This window comes from Scyliorhinus torazame, chromosome 6 (assembly GCF_047496885.1).
Source record: "Scyliorhinus torazame isolate Kashiwa2021f chromosome 6, sScyTor2.1, whole genome shotgun sequence".
NCBI classification, from domain to species: domain Eukaryota; kingdom Metazoa; phylum Chordata; class Chondrichthyes; order Carcharhiniformes; family Scyliorhinidae; genus Scyliorhinus; species Scyliorhinus torazame.
In genome coordinates, this window is record NC_092712.1 from 153,547,883 (window position 1) to 153,569,338 (window position 21,456).

The 21,456-nt window shown below is 47.5% G+C and overlaps 1 protein-coding gene across 12 annotated transcripts in view; it reads left to right on the plus strand.

Annotated features, from left to right (window-relative positions):
- The window catches only part of invs (inversin), a 498,042-nt gene that overhangs the window by 372,518 nt on the left and 104,068 nt on the right, over positions 1 to 21,456 (plus strand). For all 12 annotated transcript variants that reach the window (XM_072508926.1, XM_072508929.1, XM_072508921.1 and 9 more), the window contains one exon: positions 2,477 to 3,218. In XM_072508926.1, coding sequence (XP_072365027.1) covers positions 2,477 to 3,218 — 742 coding nt within the window. The remainder of the gene's footprint in view (positions 1 to 2,476; positions 3,219 to 21,456) is intronic.

Consider the following 21,456-nt stretch of genomic DNA (forward strand, 5'->3'; position numbering starts at 1 on the left):
CCAGGTGTGGCCTCACTAACACCTTATACAATTGCAGCATAACCTCCCTAGTCTTAAACTCCATCCCTCTAGCAATGAAGGACAAAATTCCATTTGCCTTCTTAATCACCTGTTGCACCTGTAAACCAACTTTTTGCGACTCATGCACTAGCACACCCAGGTCTCTCTGCACAGCAGCATGTTTTACTATTTTATCATTTAAATAATAATCCCTTTTGCTGTTATTCCTACCAAAATGGATAACCTCACATTTGTCAACATTGTATTCCATCTGCCAGACCCTAGCCCATTCACTTAGCCTATCCACATCCCTCTGCAGACTTCCAGTATCCTCTGCACTTTTTGCTTTACCACTTATCATAGTGCCGTCTGCAAACTTGGACACATTGCCCTTGGTCCCCAACTCCAAATCATCTATGTAAATTGTGAACTGTTGTGGGCCCAACACTGATCTCTGAGGGACACCACTAGCTACTGATTGCCAACCAGAGAAACACCCATTATTCCCCACTCTTTGCTTTCTATTAATTAACCAATCCTCTATCCATGCTACTACTTTCCCCTTAATTCCATGCATCTTTATCTTATGCAGCAACCTTTTGTGTGGCACCTTGTCAAAGGCTTTCTGGAAATCCAGATATACCACATCCATTGGCTCCCCGTTATCTATGGCACTGGTAATGTCCTCAAAAAATTCCACTAAATTAGTTAGGCACGACCTGCCCTTAATGAACCCATGCTGCGTCTGCCCAATGGGACAATTTCCATCCAGATGCCTCGCTATTTCTTCCTTGATGATACATTCACGCATCTTCCCTACTACCGAAGTTAAGCTCACTGGCCTATAATTACCCGCTTTCTGCCTACGTCCTATTTTAAACAGTGGTGTCACGTTTGCTCATTTTCAATCCGCCGGGACCACCCCAGAGTCTTGTGAATTTTGGTAAATTATCACTAGTGCATTTGCAATTTCCCTAGCCATCTCTTTTAGCACTCTGGGATGCATTCCATCAGGGCTAGGAGACTTGTCTACCTTTAGCCCCATTAGCTTGCCCATCACTACCTCCTTGGTGATAACAATCCTCTCAAGGTCCTCACCTGTCATAGCCTCATTTCCATCAGTCATTGGCATGTTATTTGTGTCTTCCACTGTGAAGACCGACCCAAAAAACCTGTTCAGTTCCTCAGCCATTTCCTCATCTCCCATTATTAAATCTCCCTTCTCATCCTCTAAATGACCAATATTTACCTTAGCCACTCTTTTTTGTTTTATATATTTGTAGCAACTTTTACTATCTGTTTTTATATTCTGAGCAAGTTTACTCTCATAATCTATCTTACTCTTCTTTATAGCTTTTTTAGTAGCTTTCTGTTGCCCCCTAAAGATTTCCCAGTCCTCTAGTCTCCCACTAATCTTTGCTACTTTGAATGCTTTTTCCTACAATTTGATACTCTCCCTTATTTCCTTAGATATCCACTGTCATTTTCCCTCTTTCTATCGTCCTTCCTTTTTGTTGGTATAAACCTTTGCTGAGCACTGTGAAAAATCGCTTGGAAGGTTCTCCACTGTTCCTCAACCGTGTCAGTTCACCCAGTGTCGCCAGTCTGCACCCTACATAGAAGTCCCTGACCTTCAATGTGCCCCCGTCCCTCCTCCATCTTTTGAAGGTGGTATCTAGCATGGCTGGGGGGAATCTGTGATTGCCGAAGTTAACGGGTATCCCGAAGTGCTGTCTCAACTGGGTCCACATTCTCAGTGTGGCCTCTACCACTGGGCTCGTTGTGTACCTTGTTGAGGAGGATGGGAGTGCTGCTGCGGCCAGGGCCCGGAGGGCTGTTCCTTTACAGGATGCCTCCTCCATTTGTACCCAATCTGTGTCGGGTTCTTGTACCCATCCCCTCACTTTTTCTGCCGTTGCTGCCCAGTGGTAGTATTGTAGGCTCAGTAGAGCCAGGCCCCCTCTGACTTTCCCTCTTTGCAGTGTCGGTTTGGGAATTCTTGGGTTCTTGCTCCCCCACACAAATGCCGTGATTCGACTGTCTATGTTTTGGAAGATTGGGATGGATTTAAACAGGAAGAGGAACCTTGGCAGTACGGTCATCTTGATCGTCTGCACTCTTCCCGACAGGGAGAGTGGGAGTGAGCCCCACCATTGAAGGTCCTTTCTTACTTTCTCCACCAGGCTGGTCATGTTGCACTTGTGGACCTGTGTCCAGTCTCTGGCTATTTGGATCCCCAGATAACGGAATCTGTTCTGGGCTGTTTTGAACGGGAGCCCCTTCAGCTCTGTCCCTACCCCTTTTGGGTAGTGGTTAGCACTGTTGTTTCACAACGCCAGGGTCCCAGGTTCGATTCCGGCTTGGGTCACTGTGCGGAGTCTGCAAACCTACTTGTGACAATAAAGATAATTATTATTAGATATTTTCACTGATACGTAATATAAAAATAACTTGTAGAATATTTTCACCATTCCAGAACTTACCAGAAAAGGCACAAAGAGCATTCATGTCAGTGATCACCAGCAATACAACAAAGGAAGCATCCCTGATGGGCTGCATTCTTCCAAACAGCTCACTCCTTCAGAAAGAGAAGATGGTAACACTGAGAGTGAAAGAAAAGTCCCTGCAAGCATCAACAGACTCAATGGTAGTAAGTTGAAACCTCCTAGCTTTAAATCAGCCAGTACAACAAAAAAGCTAGTGAAACAACAGAGTCCATCTTTGTTAGTTTGTAGCAGACATCAAAAAATACGATCTGAGCCTTCCCACCAATATGAAGAACGTGGGGCAGGAGTAAAGTGCGGGAGATTCTCACCTGCTGGTTCAAGCCGACCTGGAAGCGCCAAACCTATGGTTGTAAACGGTACTGATAATGCTGGTCACAGGGTGCAAAGTGGTACCCAGTGTTCTGATATAATCACTTCTGTCTTGCATCCTCCTGCCTCCCCAAAACTCAAACGTGGTGGTTTCACATCAACAATTCCAGCCGGTGGAAATAACCACGATACTATTGAAAATGCATCTCCAGACAGGACTGGTACTTTGCGATCTCTTAACACCGAAAATGGTTCATGCACCACGCTGAGTCATCAGAGCTATAATATTCTACTTATTCCTTTGGAAACCAGAGTACAAATAGTGGAAAAGGAGAGATTGCGAAAAGAGCTTTTTCGGAAGAAGAATAGGGCAGCGACAGTTATTCAGAGGGCATGGAAAAGGTAGGAGCCCTTTAATATTAGGCTACTGTGTTGTAATGCTTCTGTCTGTTTTGTCACTATTAGCTTGCATTCATATAATACCTTTCACATCCAAAATGTGGGGAATTCCTGACTGGTCTAGACAACTGAGGGCATGTGTACCAATCATAGAATCCCTACAGTGCAGAAGGAGGCCATTCAGCCCATCCGAGTCTGCACTGACCCTTCAAGATGAGCACTCCACCCAGGTCCACTCCCCTGTCCACCCTGTCCATCTTCGTAATCCCATAATTTAACATGCACATCCCTGGACACTAAGGGGCAATTTATCATGGCCAATCCCCCGTCTTTATACTGTGGAAGGAAACTGGAGCACCTGGAAGAAACCCACACAGACACTGGGAATATGTTCAAACCCCACACAGACAGTGACCCAAGGCCGAATTGAACTCGGGTTCCTGGCACTGTGAGGCGGCAGTGCTAACCACTGTGCCATCATGCCGCCCCTTTATCATGAATTAAGGAGAAAAGGGTATGCACAAGAGGCCCAAGTCACAGGAATGGAGAGTTCATGAGGAACGGGATGTCGGACTGGAGAACATTACATGGATAAGGAAGGGTGAGGCAAAGATTTAAAACAAAAAGGCCAAGAATTGTAAATTGGAGGGACTGGGAGTATATTGGCATGCATTCTAAAATGCTCCCAATCCTAATAGGCCTCCTGCTTTAATCTTAGACAATCCTTAACTTCCGTTGTTAATCACAGTTGACTAACTTTTCTTTTCAGGTTTTTGTGACTTAAAGGAATGTATAGTTGCTACAAACTATGCAATAATTTGTTAAAGACTATCCATTGACTATGTACCATCATACATTTTAATGTATTTTCCCAATCCATCTCAGCCAATTTGCCCCTCAAACCACCATATTTTCACTTTGTTCAAAGTTAACGCCCTGGCTTCAGATTGAACTACCTCACTTACAAGCAGAATGTAAAATTCTCTCATATTTTGGTTACTCATCCCTCAAGGTTCTTTTACAACAAGATTGTTCATCAGTCCTTTCTCATTACACAATACGAGATCGGAAATAACCTGATCTCCAGTGTGTTCCTCAGCATACTGCTCTCAAAGTCATCCCAACGCACTTGAGAAACCCGTCCTCCATAGAATTAGTGCTCATTAGATTTACCCAGTCTACATGCGGATTGAAGTTACCCATGATCATTGTATTACCCAGCTACATGTTTCTCTAATCTCCTGATCAATACCCATCCCCCAAACTACCACTACTGTTTGGTGGCCTATGAACAACTCCTACCAATGTTTGCTGCCCCATGTTTCTTAGCTTCATCCAAACACATTCCAGATTTTGTTCTTCTGAGCTGAGATCCTCCCTTACTGATGTAATGATCCCATTCCTTATTATCAGCACAGCACCTCCATTTCCATTTCTTTCTTGCCTATCCTTCCTAGATGTTGAATATTATGTTCCCAGTTTTGGTCACTCTGCAGCCAGATTTCCGTAGTAGCAATTAGATCACACCATTTAACTCTATTCAGTCACCCATTCCCTCTCTGCCTGCATGCTCCTAATTTGTGATGTGACCACCTCCAACCAACTTCACCTGTACTGAAGTAAGAGCCAACTACTGGAGGCTGAAAATGGAGGAAAAAGAAAGGAATACCTCCTGCCTCTATTCAGCTAACTGCCTCTCTCACCAAGCTGTCACATTTGCACCTTGGGGGCAGCATGGTGGCGCAGTGGGTTAGCCCGGCAGCATCACGGCGCCGAGGTCCCAGGTTCGATCCCAGCTCTGGGTCACTGTCCGTGTGGAGTTTGCACATTCTCCCCGTGTTTGCGTGGGTTTCACCCCCACAACCCAAAGATGTGCAGGGTAGGTGGATTGGCCATGCTAAATTGCCCCTTAATTGGAAAAAATGAATTGGGTACACTAAATTTATTTTAAAAAAACATTTGCACCTTGTGCACCCAACGCAGCATTCAGTGCAGTCAAGGCAGCACTGCAAAAGGCCTCTTTTTATGTTCCCTGGAAACAAATAATTCAATCTACTGAAAACCAATTTAAGCTAGTTACTTAATTAAGCAGTTGCAGTTCTCTCAGAGAGCTTCTGTACCCCTGTTTTAATGCTGGAATTAAACTTTACTTTTAACTTGAGGAATAATGTTTACTTAAAATTGCTATATTAATGAAAAATGTAGCCTTTGGTTCATAGTAATTGAAACACTCTCACTCATGAGCATTTTGGTAGCTTTGGTAACTCTGCAGTCATGTCTGTCGCTCGCACAACTTGACTGTGAACACCAGGCGACTTCCAGTGACAGGGATGTGCTGAGTGGATGCACGAAAGCTGCCTCTCCGCCTGAAAACTTGGAATCAGGCACTTTAAGTCCAAAATAGCCTGCTAAAACCAGGAGGAGAAGCCCCTCACCCTCCTCCAACACTATCAGGACAAGACAAGCCAAGCGCAGCAGCTCCAGGGGCCGAAAAGGACAGAAAAGACAGCAAAGGCCTGGATAGAAGGAATGAAGTGATGGCAAGCACGGGGAGCGGCGAGTTCCCGGCCACACCTGAACGAGACAGACCACCAGGCCGCACACAGAGCCCCCCCTTTCCCTCGATGAACGGATGAAGGGAGTTCTTTACACAGGAACTCAAGGAGGCCATTAAGATGGAGATGATGGCAAAGGTCACACTGGCAGAGGCGTGATCACCCTGCAGGCAGCTATGGGAAAGGTGGCTGGAGACCCAGGTCACAATAATCAGGGAGCTAGAGAAGGCCTGCGTCAGACCAGAGTGACTGGATCACCGCATTAGAGACGGAGATGGCAAGGTTGGTGACAACACAAGGGACACTAAGGAGAAAGGTGGAGGATCAGGAAAATCAATCATGGTGCCAGAACCTCCGCATAGTGGGCCTACTGGAGAGAATCGAGGGCAGGAACCCCACAGAATATGTGGCCTAAATGTTGGGTAACCTGGTGGGAAGAGACAGCTTTCCCCAGCCGCCAGAAGTAGACAGAGCCTTCAGGTCACTCCGGCCAAAGCCCAAGGCCGGTACAACCAAGGGTCATCATCGCAAAGCTGCACCGGTACCAGGACCGGGAAAGAATCCTGAACTGGGTCAGACAGACAAGCTCCTGCAACTGAGGGTGTCAATCGATCAGGGTTTATCAGGACATTGGGGCAGACCTGGCCAAGAACCAGGTAGATTCAACAAAGCCAAGGCAGCCCTCTATAAGAGCAATGTGAAGATCGGAATGCTGTACCCAGCCAAGCTCTGGGTCATCTTCCAGGGCAGAGAACATAACTTTACTGCCCCGGTGGGCACACACAAATTTGTCTGCAAACATGGGCTGGGAAGAGAGCAGCAGAACCAATCATGAACCAGACACCCTAACACCCGGTGACATTGAGAAACTGTTTGCATTGGCCTCATCTTGAACGCTGGAGTTAAGTATCAGAAAGGAGGAGGCAAGAGCAGCAGGGCGCAGGAGGGGGTGAGGAGGAGGAAGAGGGAACAGACACGCAGCGGTTGGGAGAGGTACACCAGGAAGTACGGGTGGGGGGAGGGGCCACGCACATCTCCCATCAGGGGGAGGGTGTCTGGCGACGGGGCGTGAACACTACAAACTAGGGGTTATTAAGTGGGGTAAACGGAGGGGACACTCGAGGGCGAGGGGGGAAAGGGGGTGGGAAACAGATTCAGCAGGAAACCAAGGACGGGGGGCTCTAGGATGGCTATGACGGAATGCACATAGCAGCAAGGAACACAAAGGCACCGCAAACAGTCACTTTGGATGGCCCTCTAGCAAAGGGAAACCCCAAGAATGCAGGGGCGCATCCACAAGGTAAGTATGGTTGATCCTGCTGGAGGGGGGACAGAAACCTCCCATCCGAATTGTCACCTGGAACGTCAGGGGACTGAACCGCCCAGTGAAAAGATCCAGAGTCTGTGCTCAACTGAAAAGTATGAAGGCCGACATAATCGTGGGCAGCACGGTAGCATTGTGGATAGCACAATTGCTTCACAGCTCCAGGGTCCCAGGTTCGATTCCGGCTTGGGTCACTGTCTGTGCGGAGTCTGCACATCCTCCCCGTGTATGCGTGGGTTTCCTTCGGGTGCTCCGGTTTCCTCCCACACGCCAAAGATGTGCAGGTTAGGTGGATTGGCCATGATAAATTGCCCATAGTGTCCAAAATTGCCCTTAGTGTTGGGTGGGGTTACTGGGTTATGGGGATAGGGTGGACGTGTTGACCTTGGGTAGGGTGCTCTTTCCAAGAGCCGGTGCAGACTCGATGGGCCGAATGGCCTCCTTCTGCACTGTAAATTCTATGATAATCTATGATAATAATCCTTATTGTTGTCACAAGTAGGTTTACATTAACACTGCAGTGGAGTTACTGTGAAAAGCCCCTAGTCTTCCTCCAAGAGATACACCTGAGGGAGAGAAATCAACTGCTGTTAAGAAAGTGCTGGTTTAGACAGACGTACCATTCGTGCTACGGGACGATAGCTAGGGGGTAGCCATACTGCTCAATAAAAGAACGGTGTTTACATCGATGAAGTTGGTTACAGACCCAGGGGGATGATACGTCATGGTCAGCGGTGTCCTGGAAGGGGCACTAGTGGTCCTTGTTAATGTGTACGCTTCCAACTGGAACGTTATGGAATTCATAAAGAAGACCATGGCCGAAATCCCCAACATAGACACACACCGACTTATCATGGGGGAGGACTTTAACTCTGTACAGGACCCAGGAAACAGGCAGATCAAACCCCAAATTGGGGGAAAAATCTAACACGACGAAGGAACTAAGCACATTCATGGAACAGAGGGCAGTGGACCCATGGAGGTTCACACACCCATAGGAAATGGAGTTCTCCTTCTTCTCCCAGGTACACAGGGTCTACATCAGGATCGTCTTCTTCATAATGGGGAAAGCGGTGCTTCCAGGGGTAGTAAGAGCGGAATACTCCGCAATCATAATCTCCAGCCACGTTTCACACTACATGGATGTGAGATTGGAGATCAGTCGTGCCCAACGCCCCCCCATGTAGGATGGACATGGCCCTCCTTGCAGATACGGCATTTAGCAAAACTATATCACAGGCCATGGATAGGTACGTTACCAATAACAGGAATTGGGATGTCACGTTCTGGGACGCGCTGAAGGCTGTGATTAGAGGAGAGATTATCATGTACAAAGCGCGCAGGAAGAAGAGGGTAGCTGGGCAACAACTGGTTGACTCCATACTGGAGGTGGACTGGCGGTACTCCACAGTCCTGACCGTAGAGCTTCTGGCGCAGAGGAAAAAGCTACAAATGAACTTTGACCTGCTCTCTACCAGGAAGGCAGTGCACCAGCTCTGCCAGGCAAGGGGGACCTTCTAGGAGCACGGAGACAAAGCCAGCCGCCTGCTGGCTCACCAGCTGAGAAAGCAGGCAGCCACTAGGGAAATAGCGCAGGTTAGGGACAACAAAGACAAGCTGGTAGCCGAACCGGAAAAGGTCACCGAGGCCTTTGAGGACTTCTACCGGATGCCGTACACCTCCGAGCCCCCCCGAGGGGACTCGAAAATGAAGCAATTCCTCGTGGATTGGACATGCGAGTCTTGGGGGAAGATGGGAGACAGGGCCTGGAAGCACCATTAAGGTTGGGGGAAGTTATGGAGAGTATCAATTTGATGCAGGTGGGGAAGTTGCTGGGGCCAGATGGATTCCCAGCAGACTTTTACAAAAGATTCACGCCAGTACTGGCCCTGCGCCTGCGGGAGATGTTCGCACACTCATTGGTAAGGAGCTACTTGCCGCCAATACTGGCGCAAGTCTCAATATCACTGATACCCAAAAAAGACAATGACCTGACTGAGGGCAGGCAGCTAACATCGAACATCAGGTGCCGCTGAACGTGACAATGACCCCATCTGGGGAGAGAACACCAGAAGTGATCATCCCCCTTGAACGCAGAAATGACCTTCAACAGTGTCGAGTGGAAGTATCTCATAGAGTAACTGGAGCAGTTTGTGCTTGAATCAGGATTCACCTCCTGGGTGAAACTACTGTACACTGCTCCCATGGCGAGCGTACAGACTAACACCACCAGCTCTAAGTACTTCCAGATGTACAGAGGCATGAAGCAGAGATGCACACTATCACCCTGGCAATCGAGCCACTGGTGATTACCCTCAGAGCGGCGAAGGGCTGGAGACGTATCATGAGAGGGAACAGAGAGCATAGAGTTTCACTCTGTGCGAATGACCTGCTCCTCTACATCTCGGACCCCCAAGCCTGTATGGATTTGGATTTGTTTATTGTCACGTGTACCGGGGTACAGTGAAAGGTATTGTACTGCATACAGTCCAGACAGATCATTCCATATATGAAAAAAAACATAGGGCATACATAAATACACAATGTAAATACATAGACACAGGCATCAGGTGAAGCATGTAGGAGTGTAGTACTCAGTAGAGGAGATGTGTGAAACGATCAGATCAGTCCATAAGAGGGTCATTCAGGAGTCTGGTAACAGCGGGGAAGAAGCTGTTTTTGAATCTGTTAGTGCATGTTCTCAGACTGTTGTATCTCCTGCCCAATGGAAGAAGTTGGAACAGTGAATAAGCCGTGTGGGAAGAGTCTTTGATTATGCTGCCCGCTTTCCCAAGGCAGCAGGACATGTAGACTGAGTTAATGGATGGGAGCCGGGTTCATGTAATGCACTGGGCTGTGTTCACGACTTTCTGTCTTGGGCCGAGCTGTACCAGGCTGTGATACATAAAGGTATGATGCTTTCTATGATGCATCTGTAAAAGTTGGTAGAGCCGTTTTGGACAAGCCGAATTTCGTTAGTTTCCTGAGAAAGTATGGACACAGTTGTGCTTTCTTGATCGTAGCATCAACGTGGGTGGACCAGGACAAATTTTTGGTGATGTACACACTCAGGAATTTGAAGCTATCAACCATCTCCACCTCAGCACCATTGATGCAGACAGGGTGTGTACAATACGTTACTTCCTGAAACCAATGACCAGCTCTTTAGTTTTGCTGGCATTGAGGGCTAGATTGTTGCCGTTACACCGCTCCACCAGGTTCTCTATCTCTCTTCTGTAATTTGACTCATCGTTCGAGATCCGACCCACTACGGTCATGTTATCAGCAAACTTGCAGATGGGAGTTGGATCCAAATTTTGCCACACAGTCGTGTGTGTATAGGACATATAGCATGGTGCTAAGTACGTAGCCTTGCGGTATTGAGGACTATCATGCAGGAGGTGTTGTTGTTTATCCTTACTGATTGTAATCTATGGGTCCAGAAGTCGAGGATCCAGTTGCAGAGTTAGGAGCCAAGTCCTAGGTTTTGGAGCTTTGATATGTGCTTGGCTGGGATTATGGGTTGAAGATGGAGCTGTAGTCAATGAATAGGAGTCTGACGTAGGAGTCCTTGTTGTCAAGATGCTCCAGGGATGAGTGTAGGGCCAGGTAGATAGCATTTGCTGTGGACTGGTTGTGGCGGTATGCGAATTGCAGTGGATCAAGGCATTTGGGAGTATGGAATTGATGTGTCTCATGATCAACCTCTCGAAGCATTTCATAATGATCGATGTCAAGGCCACCGGACAGTAGTTATTGAGGCACGTTACCTGGTTTACCAGTATGATGGTGGTCTTCTTGAAGCAAGTGGGAACCTCGGAATGGAGTAGGGAGAGGTTGAAGAACACACCCACCAGCTGGTCCATGCAGGATCTGAATGCATGACCAGGGACCCCGTCAGGACCCGTCGTTTTGAGGGTTCACCTTCAAGAAGGCTGATCTGACTTTGGATCTGTGATGGTAGGTATGGGTGTGTCTAAGGCTATTGGGGCAGTTAGCAATGGTTTGATGGTTCCCTGCTTGAACCAAGCATAGAATGCATTGAGTTTATCGGGGAGGGGTGTGCTGCTACCGGAGATTCCGCTAGGCTTCGCTTTGTAGCCAGTTAGAGCCCGTGACATTAGTCTGTGACTCTAGCTTAGTCTGATATTGTCTCGTGGCATCCCTGATGACTTTGTGGAGGCTGTACCTGGATTTCTTGTATAGGTCAGGGTCGCCTGTCTTGAACGCCTCAGACCTGGTCTTCAATAGGGAGTCAATCTCCCGATTAAGCCATGGTTCCCGGCTGGGGAACGTACGTACTACCTTCTTTAGCATGCAGTCTTCTACACACTTGCTGATGACGTCTGTGACGTGGTGGCATACACGTTTAGGTTGGTCGCTGAGATCTTAAATATGGACCAGTCCACTGAATCCCAGCAGTCACGCAGGTGCTCTTCTGTTGCCTCGGACCAGCACTGCATGACCTTCTTAACTGGATTCTCCTGCTTAAGTTTCTGCCTGTATGCCGGGAGAAGGAGCACCGTCTTCTGGTCCGATTTTCCGAAGTGCGGTCAGGGGATGGATCGGTAGGCACCCTTGATTTTTGTGTAGCAGTGGTCAAGAGTGTGTTGGTGGAATTTTGGCAGTACACTCTTGAGGTTGGCCTGGTTGAAGCCCACAGCCATGATGAACAAAGCCTCCGGGTGTTCTGTTTCATTATTATTTATAGCGGTGTACAATTCGTCGAGTGCCTTCTTCACTTCAGCCTGGGGTGGGATGTACACTGCTGTGATGGTGGCACTTCACAGTCAGCTATTCCAGGTCCGGGGAGCAGTAGGTCGCCAGGGTCACCACGTCCGAGCACCAGGAAGAGTTGACGAGGAGGTAAACCCTTGCACCCTTTGCTTTGCCCGATGATGCCGTGCAGTCCATCCAGTGTATTGAGAAGCATTCAAGTTGTATGACACAGTCTGGTGAAGCAGGGGTGAGCCATATCTCCATGAATCAGAGCACACAGCAGTCTCTTACTTCCCTCTGAGAGATAAGTCTAGCGGTAAGCTTGTCCAACTTGTTTTTGATCACTTGGTCATTTGCCTGGGGAGATGAGACTTGAAACCTCATTGTTTTAGTGTCACCTGCAGACTGCTGCATTTTCCTCGCTTCCTCAGTCGGCAGTTGCATTTGGGTGGTCCCGGAATCCAATGAGAGAAGTCTGGTCTTGTGGAAGGTAAGTGGTTGCGTCTGGCAGAGTTCCGGATGCTGGTTGCGAATTTGGGGTTGCCATGGGGGCATGTTTGCCATCGGGTCGGGCCCAGGGATCCGCGAATACTGGTCTACCTTTCCTGGTGTTCAGGTGTTCGCATGGGGTCTTCGCTGTTTTGGGGGTCTTTAGTCCGGGTTTGGGATGCAGGCAGGGGCTTCCTGGGTCAGGTTGGGTTGGGTCCCGTGTTCAGTTCCAGCGTTGGTGGTCTGGTCAAGCGCTCCTGGAATCGGGCCTTGGAGTAGGCCTGATCGGGCCTCCATGTGGATTATTCTTTCCTCCAACTGCCGGTAAGTCGGGGCGCTGGGTGGACCTCTCCGGGTCGGGTCAGGCCGGGTCTCGTGGTCGGGATCCAGGTCGGGCGTTCCGGCAGCTAGATCCAGGCCAGGCTGGGTCGGGCGCTACGAGGGCTGGGTCGAGTCCTGCACGCAATTCCGGTTTGGGCGTCAGTTGCTTCCAGGTCAGGTCATTGGAGGAGTCCTGCCGGCTCCAGTAGGGTTGGGTCATTGGGCCAGTCCACAGATGTCTAAGGATCTTCAGACCTGCAAGGGAACATAGGAAGGGATCATGATGTTAAAGGTATTTGGAGTCTTCTCGGGCTACAAACTCATCCTAAGCAAAAGTGAGATCTTCCCGATGAACCCGCAAGGGAGAGGGACAGAGCTGGAGGGACTACTGTTCAGTCAAGCCCAAAGCAAACACTATTACCTTGGCATCCAAATTGCCCAGGACTCGACACGGATCCACAAATGGAACCTGACGAGTCTGGTGGAGGAAGTTAAAAGGGACCTGCAGATGTGGAACACACTTCCACTTTCACTGGCAGGGAGAGTGCAGACGATTAAAATGAACGTACTGCCCAGGTTCTTCTTCTTGTTTAAATCCCTCCTGATTTACATCCCCAAGGTTTTCTTCAATACTGTAGGTAAACAGCGTTTGTGTAGGGGGGAGGAACCCGAGGATCCAAAAAAAAGGTCCTACAAAGGAAAAGAAGTATGGGAGGCCTGGCCCTCCCAAACCTACAAACCTGATGGGTGGCCACATCAGACAAAGTGAGGGGATGGGTGAAGGAACCAGGAGCAGAATAGGTGAGGATGGAGGAAAGTTCCTGCATAGGGGCTAGCGTCCGAGCCCTAGTCACGACCGCACTCCCATCCCCTCCGACCAAACGCTCAAAAGGCGCAGTGATGGTAGCCAAGCTCCGAACGTGGTATCAATTGAGACAACACTTCGGGCCAACTGAAATGTCCACTATGGCCCCCATTTGTAACAACCACAGATTCACGCCCACAACAATGGATGCCACCTTCAAAAGGTGGAGACAGAACGAGGGGTTATAGACGGTTAACGACATGTATACAGACGGCAGACTAGCGGTCCTGTAGGAACTCATGGAATGGTTCCAATTACATAAAGGGAACAATATGAGGAATATTCAGGTCAAGACCTTCCTCCGTAGGGAAACGATGACGGACGCACGGACACTCACTAGTTAAGGAACTGTTGGATGCGGGCGACCTGTACGGACGACTGTTGGAAGAGGTATGCCCGCCCTCCACCCTGGACGAGACAAGGGAAAAATAGGATGATGAACTGGGCATGGGTCGGAGGAGGACTCTGGATAGAAGCATTAAACAGGGTTAAATCCACCTCCACATGCACTGGCCTGAGCCTAATGCAGCTAACGGTGGTGGCACCGAATAAACAGGTTCTTCCTGGAGGTGGAGGACAAATGCGAACGGTGCCAGGGAGGCCCAGCCAAACACACCAGCATGCCCCAGATTTGTCGGGTTCTGGACAACCTTCTTTGAGGCAATGTCCAAGGTTGCGGGGGTGAGGGTGGAGCCATGCCCAAAAGTGACTGTTTTCAGGGTTTCAGATCAGCCAGAACTCTTTATGGGGAGGGAAGGCCATTCTCTAGCCTTTGTCTTCCTAAACGCCCGTCGAAGAATCTTGCTCAGCTGACGATCAGCAGCACCACCTAAAGCTGCAGATTGGCTGTCCAATCGGTCGGAATTCCTTCAACTGGAGAAGACAAAATTTGCCATCCATGGGATGAAGAGGGCTTCCACAAGACGTGGAAGCCATTCACCAACTTGTTCCAAGACCTCTTCGTAGCCAGCAACCAGTAAGGGGGGGTGTGTGGAGGCACAGTCGAGCCACCAATGACAAGGGGAAGGGTGGGAGGAAGGGAAGAGGAGAGGAGGGGAGTGCAAAAGCCCATTAAAAAGACCGCTGGACACAAGCGACATTGCAGCAGGCGATGGGCCTGAAGGCAAGCAGGAAAAGGCAGAGGGAGCAACAATGCTGGGCAGGACACGCTATGGCCAACACTGGGCAGTCCAACTAAGTCAAAGGGGGCCCACCGCCGCAGAGGGGGTGGAGGACAACATGTAAGTATGTATAATGATCCTGGTTTGTTTATATTGTTCTTGTTTTCTTCCTCTTGTTCTTCTTTGGCTAATCTCTCTCATTTGTCATTTATAATTTTTCTTTGGTTGCTTTGCTCAATACTATGCGTGGTGATGAAACTTGTAAATTTAAAGTATGAACTGGAATGTGTAACATAAAAATATAAAAACCAATAAACATTTTTTTTAAAACTGTGAACACCATCAACTACCAACTGGGCAGCACGGTAGCATTGTGGATAGCACAATTGCTTCTCAGCTCCAGGGTCTCAGGTTCAATTCCGGCTTGGGTCACTGTCTGTGCGGAGTCTACACATCCTCCCCGTGTGTGCGTGGGTTTCCTCCGGGTGCTCCAGTTTCCTCCCACAGTCCAAAGATGTGCAGGTTAGGTGGATTGGCCAAGCTAAATTGCCCTTAGTGTCCAAAATTGCCCTTAGTGTTGGGTGGGGTTACTGGGTTATGGGGATAGGGTGGAGGTGTTGACCTTGGGTAGGGTGCTCTTTCCAAGAGCCGGTGCAGACTCGATGGGTTGAATGGCCTCCATCTGCACTGTAAATTCTATAAACAAAATCAGTTTAATCCCCTGTGTCACTAGACTCCCCGAGAAACTTTGAGAGCAATTAGACTGCTGTCTTTCCAATGGCTGACCGTGCATTTATAGCACAGTGGTCCCACAGATTTAAATGCATAGTTATTCAGAGACACCCAGTGAGAACAGGGATGGAAAACGTAACAAACTACGGACTACTTTTAATGTTTTGTTGAGTAAGTGGCCTTTCAGCTTCCAGGTCACTGGAAACCCGACAGCTGAGCTATATCCTGATGAACATAGTTGATGTCTGACGGATATGTGATTCTTGTCTGACAGCAACGTGTTTTAATTTTTCCTTGCTCAATTAGGGATGGATGACAAATAGCAGTCTAGCGAGTGACACCCACACTCATAGCCATCGCTGCAATTTTAATGGTACTCGATGATGTGTGGCTGTAAAAATAAACTGCATCAATATGCCACATGTCTTTGGCCAATTCACCACATGTGACGAATGGCAAATTTAGTGGACACCAAAGGTGGCCAAAAGAGTTGAAAAGATTTTTCATGTTACTTTTCCATAATAATAATCTTTATTAGTGTCACAAGTAGGCTTGCATTAACACTGCAATGAAGTTACTGTGAAAAGCCTCTAGTCACCACACTCCGGCGCCTGTTCAGGTACATAGAGGGTGAATTTAAAATGGTCATTCTACCTAACAACATGGACAGGATTCTCCGACCCCCCGCCGGATCGGAGAATCGCCGGGAGCGGCGTGAATCCCGCTCCGACTGCGGCTGCCGAATTCTCCGGCGCCGTTTTTTTGGCGGGGACAGGGATCGCGCCAGTTGGGGGCCGTTGGCAGTTGCCCTCCCGGCGATTCTCCGGTCCCCGATGGGCCGAGCGACCGCCTGTTTTTGGCCAGTCCCGCCGGCGTGAATTACACAAGGTCTGTATCGGCGGGACCTGGCTCTGAGGGTGGCCTGAGGAGTCCTCGGGGGGGCGTGGGGAGATCCGGCCCTGTGGGGGACCCCCATGGTGGCCTGGCCCGCGATCGGGGCCCACCGATCTGCGGGCGAGCCTGTGCCGTGGGAGCACTCTTTCCCTCCGCGCCGGCCTGTGTAAAGCTCCGCCATGGCCGGCGTGGAGAAGAAACCCCCTGCGCGTGCGCAGGGATCACGCCAGCGGTTCTGGGAACACGCTGGCGCTCCTGTGCATGCGCCAACTTGCGGAGGCCCTTTGAGGCCTGTTGGCACGGCGCCAATCACTCCCGCGCCTGCCTAGCCCCCGAAGGTGCGGAGGATTCCGCACCTTCCGGGCGGCCCAATGCCGGAGTGGTTCACGCCACTCTTTGGTGTCGGTACAGCCCGCCCGCCTGATACCAGAGAATCCCGCCCCACTTGTGGTAGGAAAGGAGCACCACACAGACAGGGGGAGAAAGTGCAAACTCCACACGGAGACACCCAAGGCCTGAATTGAACCTGATTCCCTGGGCTGTGAGGCAGCAGTGCTACCGTGCTGCCCCTTTATAAAAGGATTTTGACAGATCCCCTTATGCTAGGTTTGAGTTGACTGTGGACCCCTTCAAAAATGTGACATATGAATTGGTGATGCAATAACATGCAGAGCTCTGTAGCCATTTCTCTGAAGCTACATTTGACAAATCCACAGCCTTGATTATTTTACATAATTTGAGCTGCAAGAGTTGTTTAATGAGGTGAATTTCATTCAAGAGGAATGGGCCAGGGTGAAGGTATTACATTTGACAACACAAGTGGAGCAATAGATTTTCATATGCCAGAATTGGGCAAACCGCAGCTTGCGAACTGCTTGTGTTTCTTTTCCACAAAATGTGGCTCAGTGACCAAGAGGTGGAGCGAGCACACGTTGTCCAGAAGTGCTGGAGACAGAGGTACAGTGAACAGGGAGGGAGACAATTCATGGAGCAGCTTCGTGCTCCAATGTGAATATAATGAGTTGATTGGCAACTACATGCTGTTTGTTACCACATCTGAGATCCTTGTGTTTGTTATTTGTTCGTTCATTAATTAACCATTCGGCAAACGCATGCAAAACTCTTTGCTGCACCAATGTATTTCATGCTAAAAAACAGTTGGCATTCCAGCAGCAGAAGCAGGGCACTGAGCTCCTTGACTGTTTTGTAAGTTTGCAAGTACGGGGCTGGTAAAGAAGGATGTTCGTGTTGTGCTGGAGGTTGGTGTAGAGATTAAAGCTGAGATGGAGAAGGAATGCTGGATTAATTGCGAGCAGACAAGCAACAGGGGTGGCAAGATAAATAAATACACATATTAGGAAATGTTAAATATATTTCCTCATATGAGTGTGTGCAATAGTGATAAACATGCGTCTGTAAAGGTTGTCTGTGTCTTGTGTTTGAAGATTATAGTATCCCACTCTGGGCATATGCTGAGAACCACATAATTGAGTGGCCTGACTCATGTGCATGATAACATCATGGGTTGCCTGAAAAACAGATGTACCCAGGTTGTTGCTAATCATTCCATCAAACAAAACACTCTGGGTGAGAGTATAGTGGCCGATAAGGCTTAAATTGCTAAGAGGTTTATTGGTTAGAAAGTGCAGGGGTGGGTTGTTGGGGTCACTTTGTATTTTGCAAAGTGAATGACAGTGTTATGACTTTTGGATTTTTCTAGTCCAATTATGTCACTTTCTGCACACAGGCTGGGCTTTCTGAGAAATCAGTCCACTGCCGTTCATGGTCATGAATATGATCCATGTCTAGGGACTTGACATATGTGGAGAACAGGATGCAGTTGTAAAGGGAGTTGTGGGCGAGGAAGAACACGATCCAGGTCTAACGGGGAGAAATGATCTGACAAGGGATCACATTCTTCCTCTCATCGATACCCCAGCCCCTTCCCCCTCCCCATTTGGACCTTGGTCACATTCTCTTCCCATCCTCTGTTCTCTCCATGCTCCCTGCACCAAGCATCTGATCTAATGCCTCACAATCTCTTGAACTCTTCTCCCTCTCCCCTTCCCCATCCCCTCTCTCCTCAGCCCAGGCTAGTCTCTTCCCACCAGCGGTGTCATTGCTGAGCTACTTGCCCTCTGGTTGGGCCAGCAGTCTGGGAGTTGGGACCTACTCCCATTTTAAGTCCCAGTGGCAGGACTTTTTCAATGCTGACAAAATCCCACCCTGGCTGTGCATGCACAATTCTGTTGAAATGTGCTGGGCCAGAGCTGGCTTTACAGACACTATGTCAACAATCACAGCAAAAAGAAATAGCATTGTTCAAAAGCCAAATTAGATAATGAAAATTTGTTGAAAGGATTTTTTACTGAATAATACAAGTATGGACCTGATTAATACTACACTCCTGTGTGTCTCACCCGATGCCGGTGACTATGGATTTACATTGTGTACCTTGTGTTGCCCTATTATGTATTTTCTTTTTCTTTTATTTTCATGTACTAAATGATCTGTTTGAGCTCCTTGCAGAAAAATACTTTTCACTGTACCTCGGTACAAGTGACAATAAACAAATCCAATCCAACCAATGGAAGATACCCAGGTTACCTGGGTATGTTTGTGTGCTGAACTGCAAAGTTAAGATATTAGGAGGTAAGGTCAGGAGAAGAAATCAAGCTAGCTAGCAAGGAGGAACCGTGAGTCATAGAATCCCTACAGTGCAGAAGGAGGCCATTCAGCCCTTCGAGTCTTCACCGACCCTCTGAAAGTACACCCTACCTAGGCCCAATACCCTGCCCTATTCCCATAACCCCACCAAACGTTTGGACACTGAGGGGCAATTTAGAATGGCCAATTCACCTAACCTTCAGATCTTTGAACTGCAGGCAGAAACCGGAGCACCCAAAGGAAACCCACAGAGACATGGAGAGAATGCGCAAACTCCACACTGACAGTCACCCAAGGTCAGAATCAAACCCAGGTCCCTGGCACTGTGATGCAACAGTGCTAACCACCCCACCCATGTTAGGCATGTTAGGTTTCCCTGGTCTCTTGAACTGGTTGATCAAATTTTCAACGAGTCTGTTAACAATGCCAGCAAATATTATCTTTATACTTGCGGCTACTTTTTAGTTAAAAGTGATGAAGATAGGTATTCCACTTGCATAGTTGGTTTAAAAAAAATTGAATGTAAATCTTTGACGTTCGTCATTAATAAATTCTTGTGGTTAGTACCTAAATTCAAATCCCGTTCTCAGGATTTTTTCTCTTTGACAGATGTTTTAAGTTGATTTAGTGAAGAAGTGACTCAATGATGATGAATTTCCAATCTCAAGAAGTAAATGGGGTAGAGGGGAAGAAACTATCACAGCCTGAGTGGGAAGACTTTGAGGGATAGTCATTTTGATTGTGTACACTTTAGCACAGGCTAAAGAGAAACATTGACAAAAAAAAGTGACATCAGAAAAGTTTTAAAAATAGAGCAGGGAGATATGAAAGTGAATTAGCCAGAAAAATGTATTCTATCAGCATGTTTTGTAATTTCCGCATGGTTATATTGATTTCTGGCTCTATGTTGTGAATGCTAATTTGTCATCTGTCATCTCAGTAATTCAATAATACTTAATAAGATTTGCTGCAAATTTGATGTGATTCTTAGTTGATTTGCTAGCTGTTAATATGCACGCTGCTTGTCTGAACGATTTTCGTCATATCCGGCACTGTATTCAGAAATCCTGAATTATATAAGCAACATTAAATATACTTTAACAGATTTTTCATTAACCTTGCCAAGTGGCTTCCTCTGGTCTGACTTTGATTGCATTATCACATTGTAAGTCATCTGTGATCTTATTTTCATAATTTGATAATTTTAAAAAGAACCCTTTCACAAATGTAACTAAACTGAACATACTTGATCAGATTCTGAATTGTTTTCAAAGATCTTTCTAATCTGAGGTATCTTTGCCTTTCACCTCATCACAGTTTGTACATTCAGAAATTCCTCACCTCAATGTATTTCAAGCATGTCATCACCAAATATGCAAGTTATCTTTACATAAGATTACACAGAATCTCTGTAAATTAAAAGTTGACTTGCTGTTGACATTGGTTCAATTTAATAATAGAAGTTCTAATTATAAAACTTTAAAAATGTTATTTTTGAATGTGCAAACTCCACACGTCAGTGACCCGGGGCTGGGATCAAACCCAGGTCCTCACCGTCATGAGGCAGCAGTGCTAACCACTGCCCTATTGTGTTGCCCCACTAATTATGAAACTAAAGTGAAAGTTTGTAAACGTAAATACATTGGAATACATATAGAAATTACCATTAGAATTTTTGGCAATTAAAAGACAGCTTTATTGAAGTGGCCTGATATTTTCCTTTCCTTGTAGCAATTTATATTAAAGTTGATTTTTAAAACTTTACTATAATGGTTTTCCTCAGTTTTCCTCATGGTAAGTCAGGACAAAGTTAATACCTTAAATGTACTTGTGATGTTGTGGGTATAGATAGAGTTGTATATGGAGACCAGCACTTTCTGGAGTTTACTCAATGAATGAACTTCCATCTTGTGGTCGAAGTGTTGCAGGTGTGAAGGGAGTGTCAGGAACAGCTGGCAGAATTGATCTCAGAAGGGGAAAAAATGGCAGACTGCCAACATCAAAGTATAAAAGTAGACAATCATGACAGGAGAAGCATTCTAAAAGGCAATTAGAGGAAACAGGAATCCCTAAGGGTGAAAGCTTGGTCCTGTGTGATGGGAGGAGTGGCACATCTCGTCTGAATAATCAATCTCTAACGAGAAAAAAACCTAGTAGTGTCATGATATTCAAACACACACATCATGATGGACACACTAACAGGCAAATCAGAGTACACAACACCACAACCAATCACAGACAAGAACACCAACCACATAAAAAGCACGAGCACGACACCTGGAGGTCAGTAGGTCTGGGGAGAAGGAAGCATGAAAGAGCTGTTGAAACACCACAAGCAGGGAGCCCCCCACGTGCAGAGTGCAAAGACCAAGTTGTAAATAGTGAGTTTAAATAAACAAGCGTTGTACCATATGCAACTGTGTTGGCTCTTCTGTGTGTTAGAACACCCAACACCACATGGTACAGGAGTGGATCGATACCTGCCTACCAACCTGCCATTCTGGACATGGACCACACCGGCAAACCGCAGCCGATGCAAGTCACGGGGAACCTA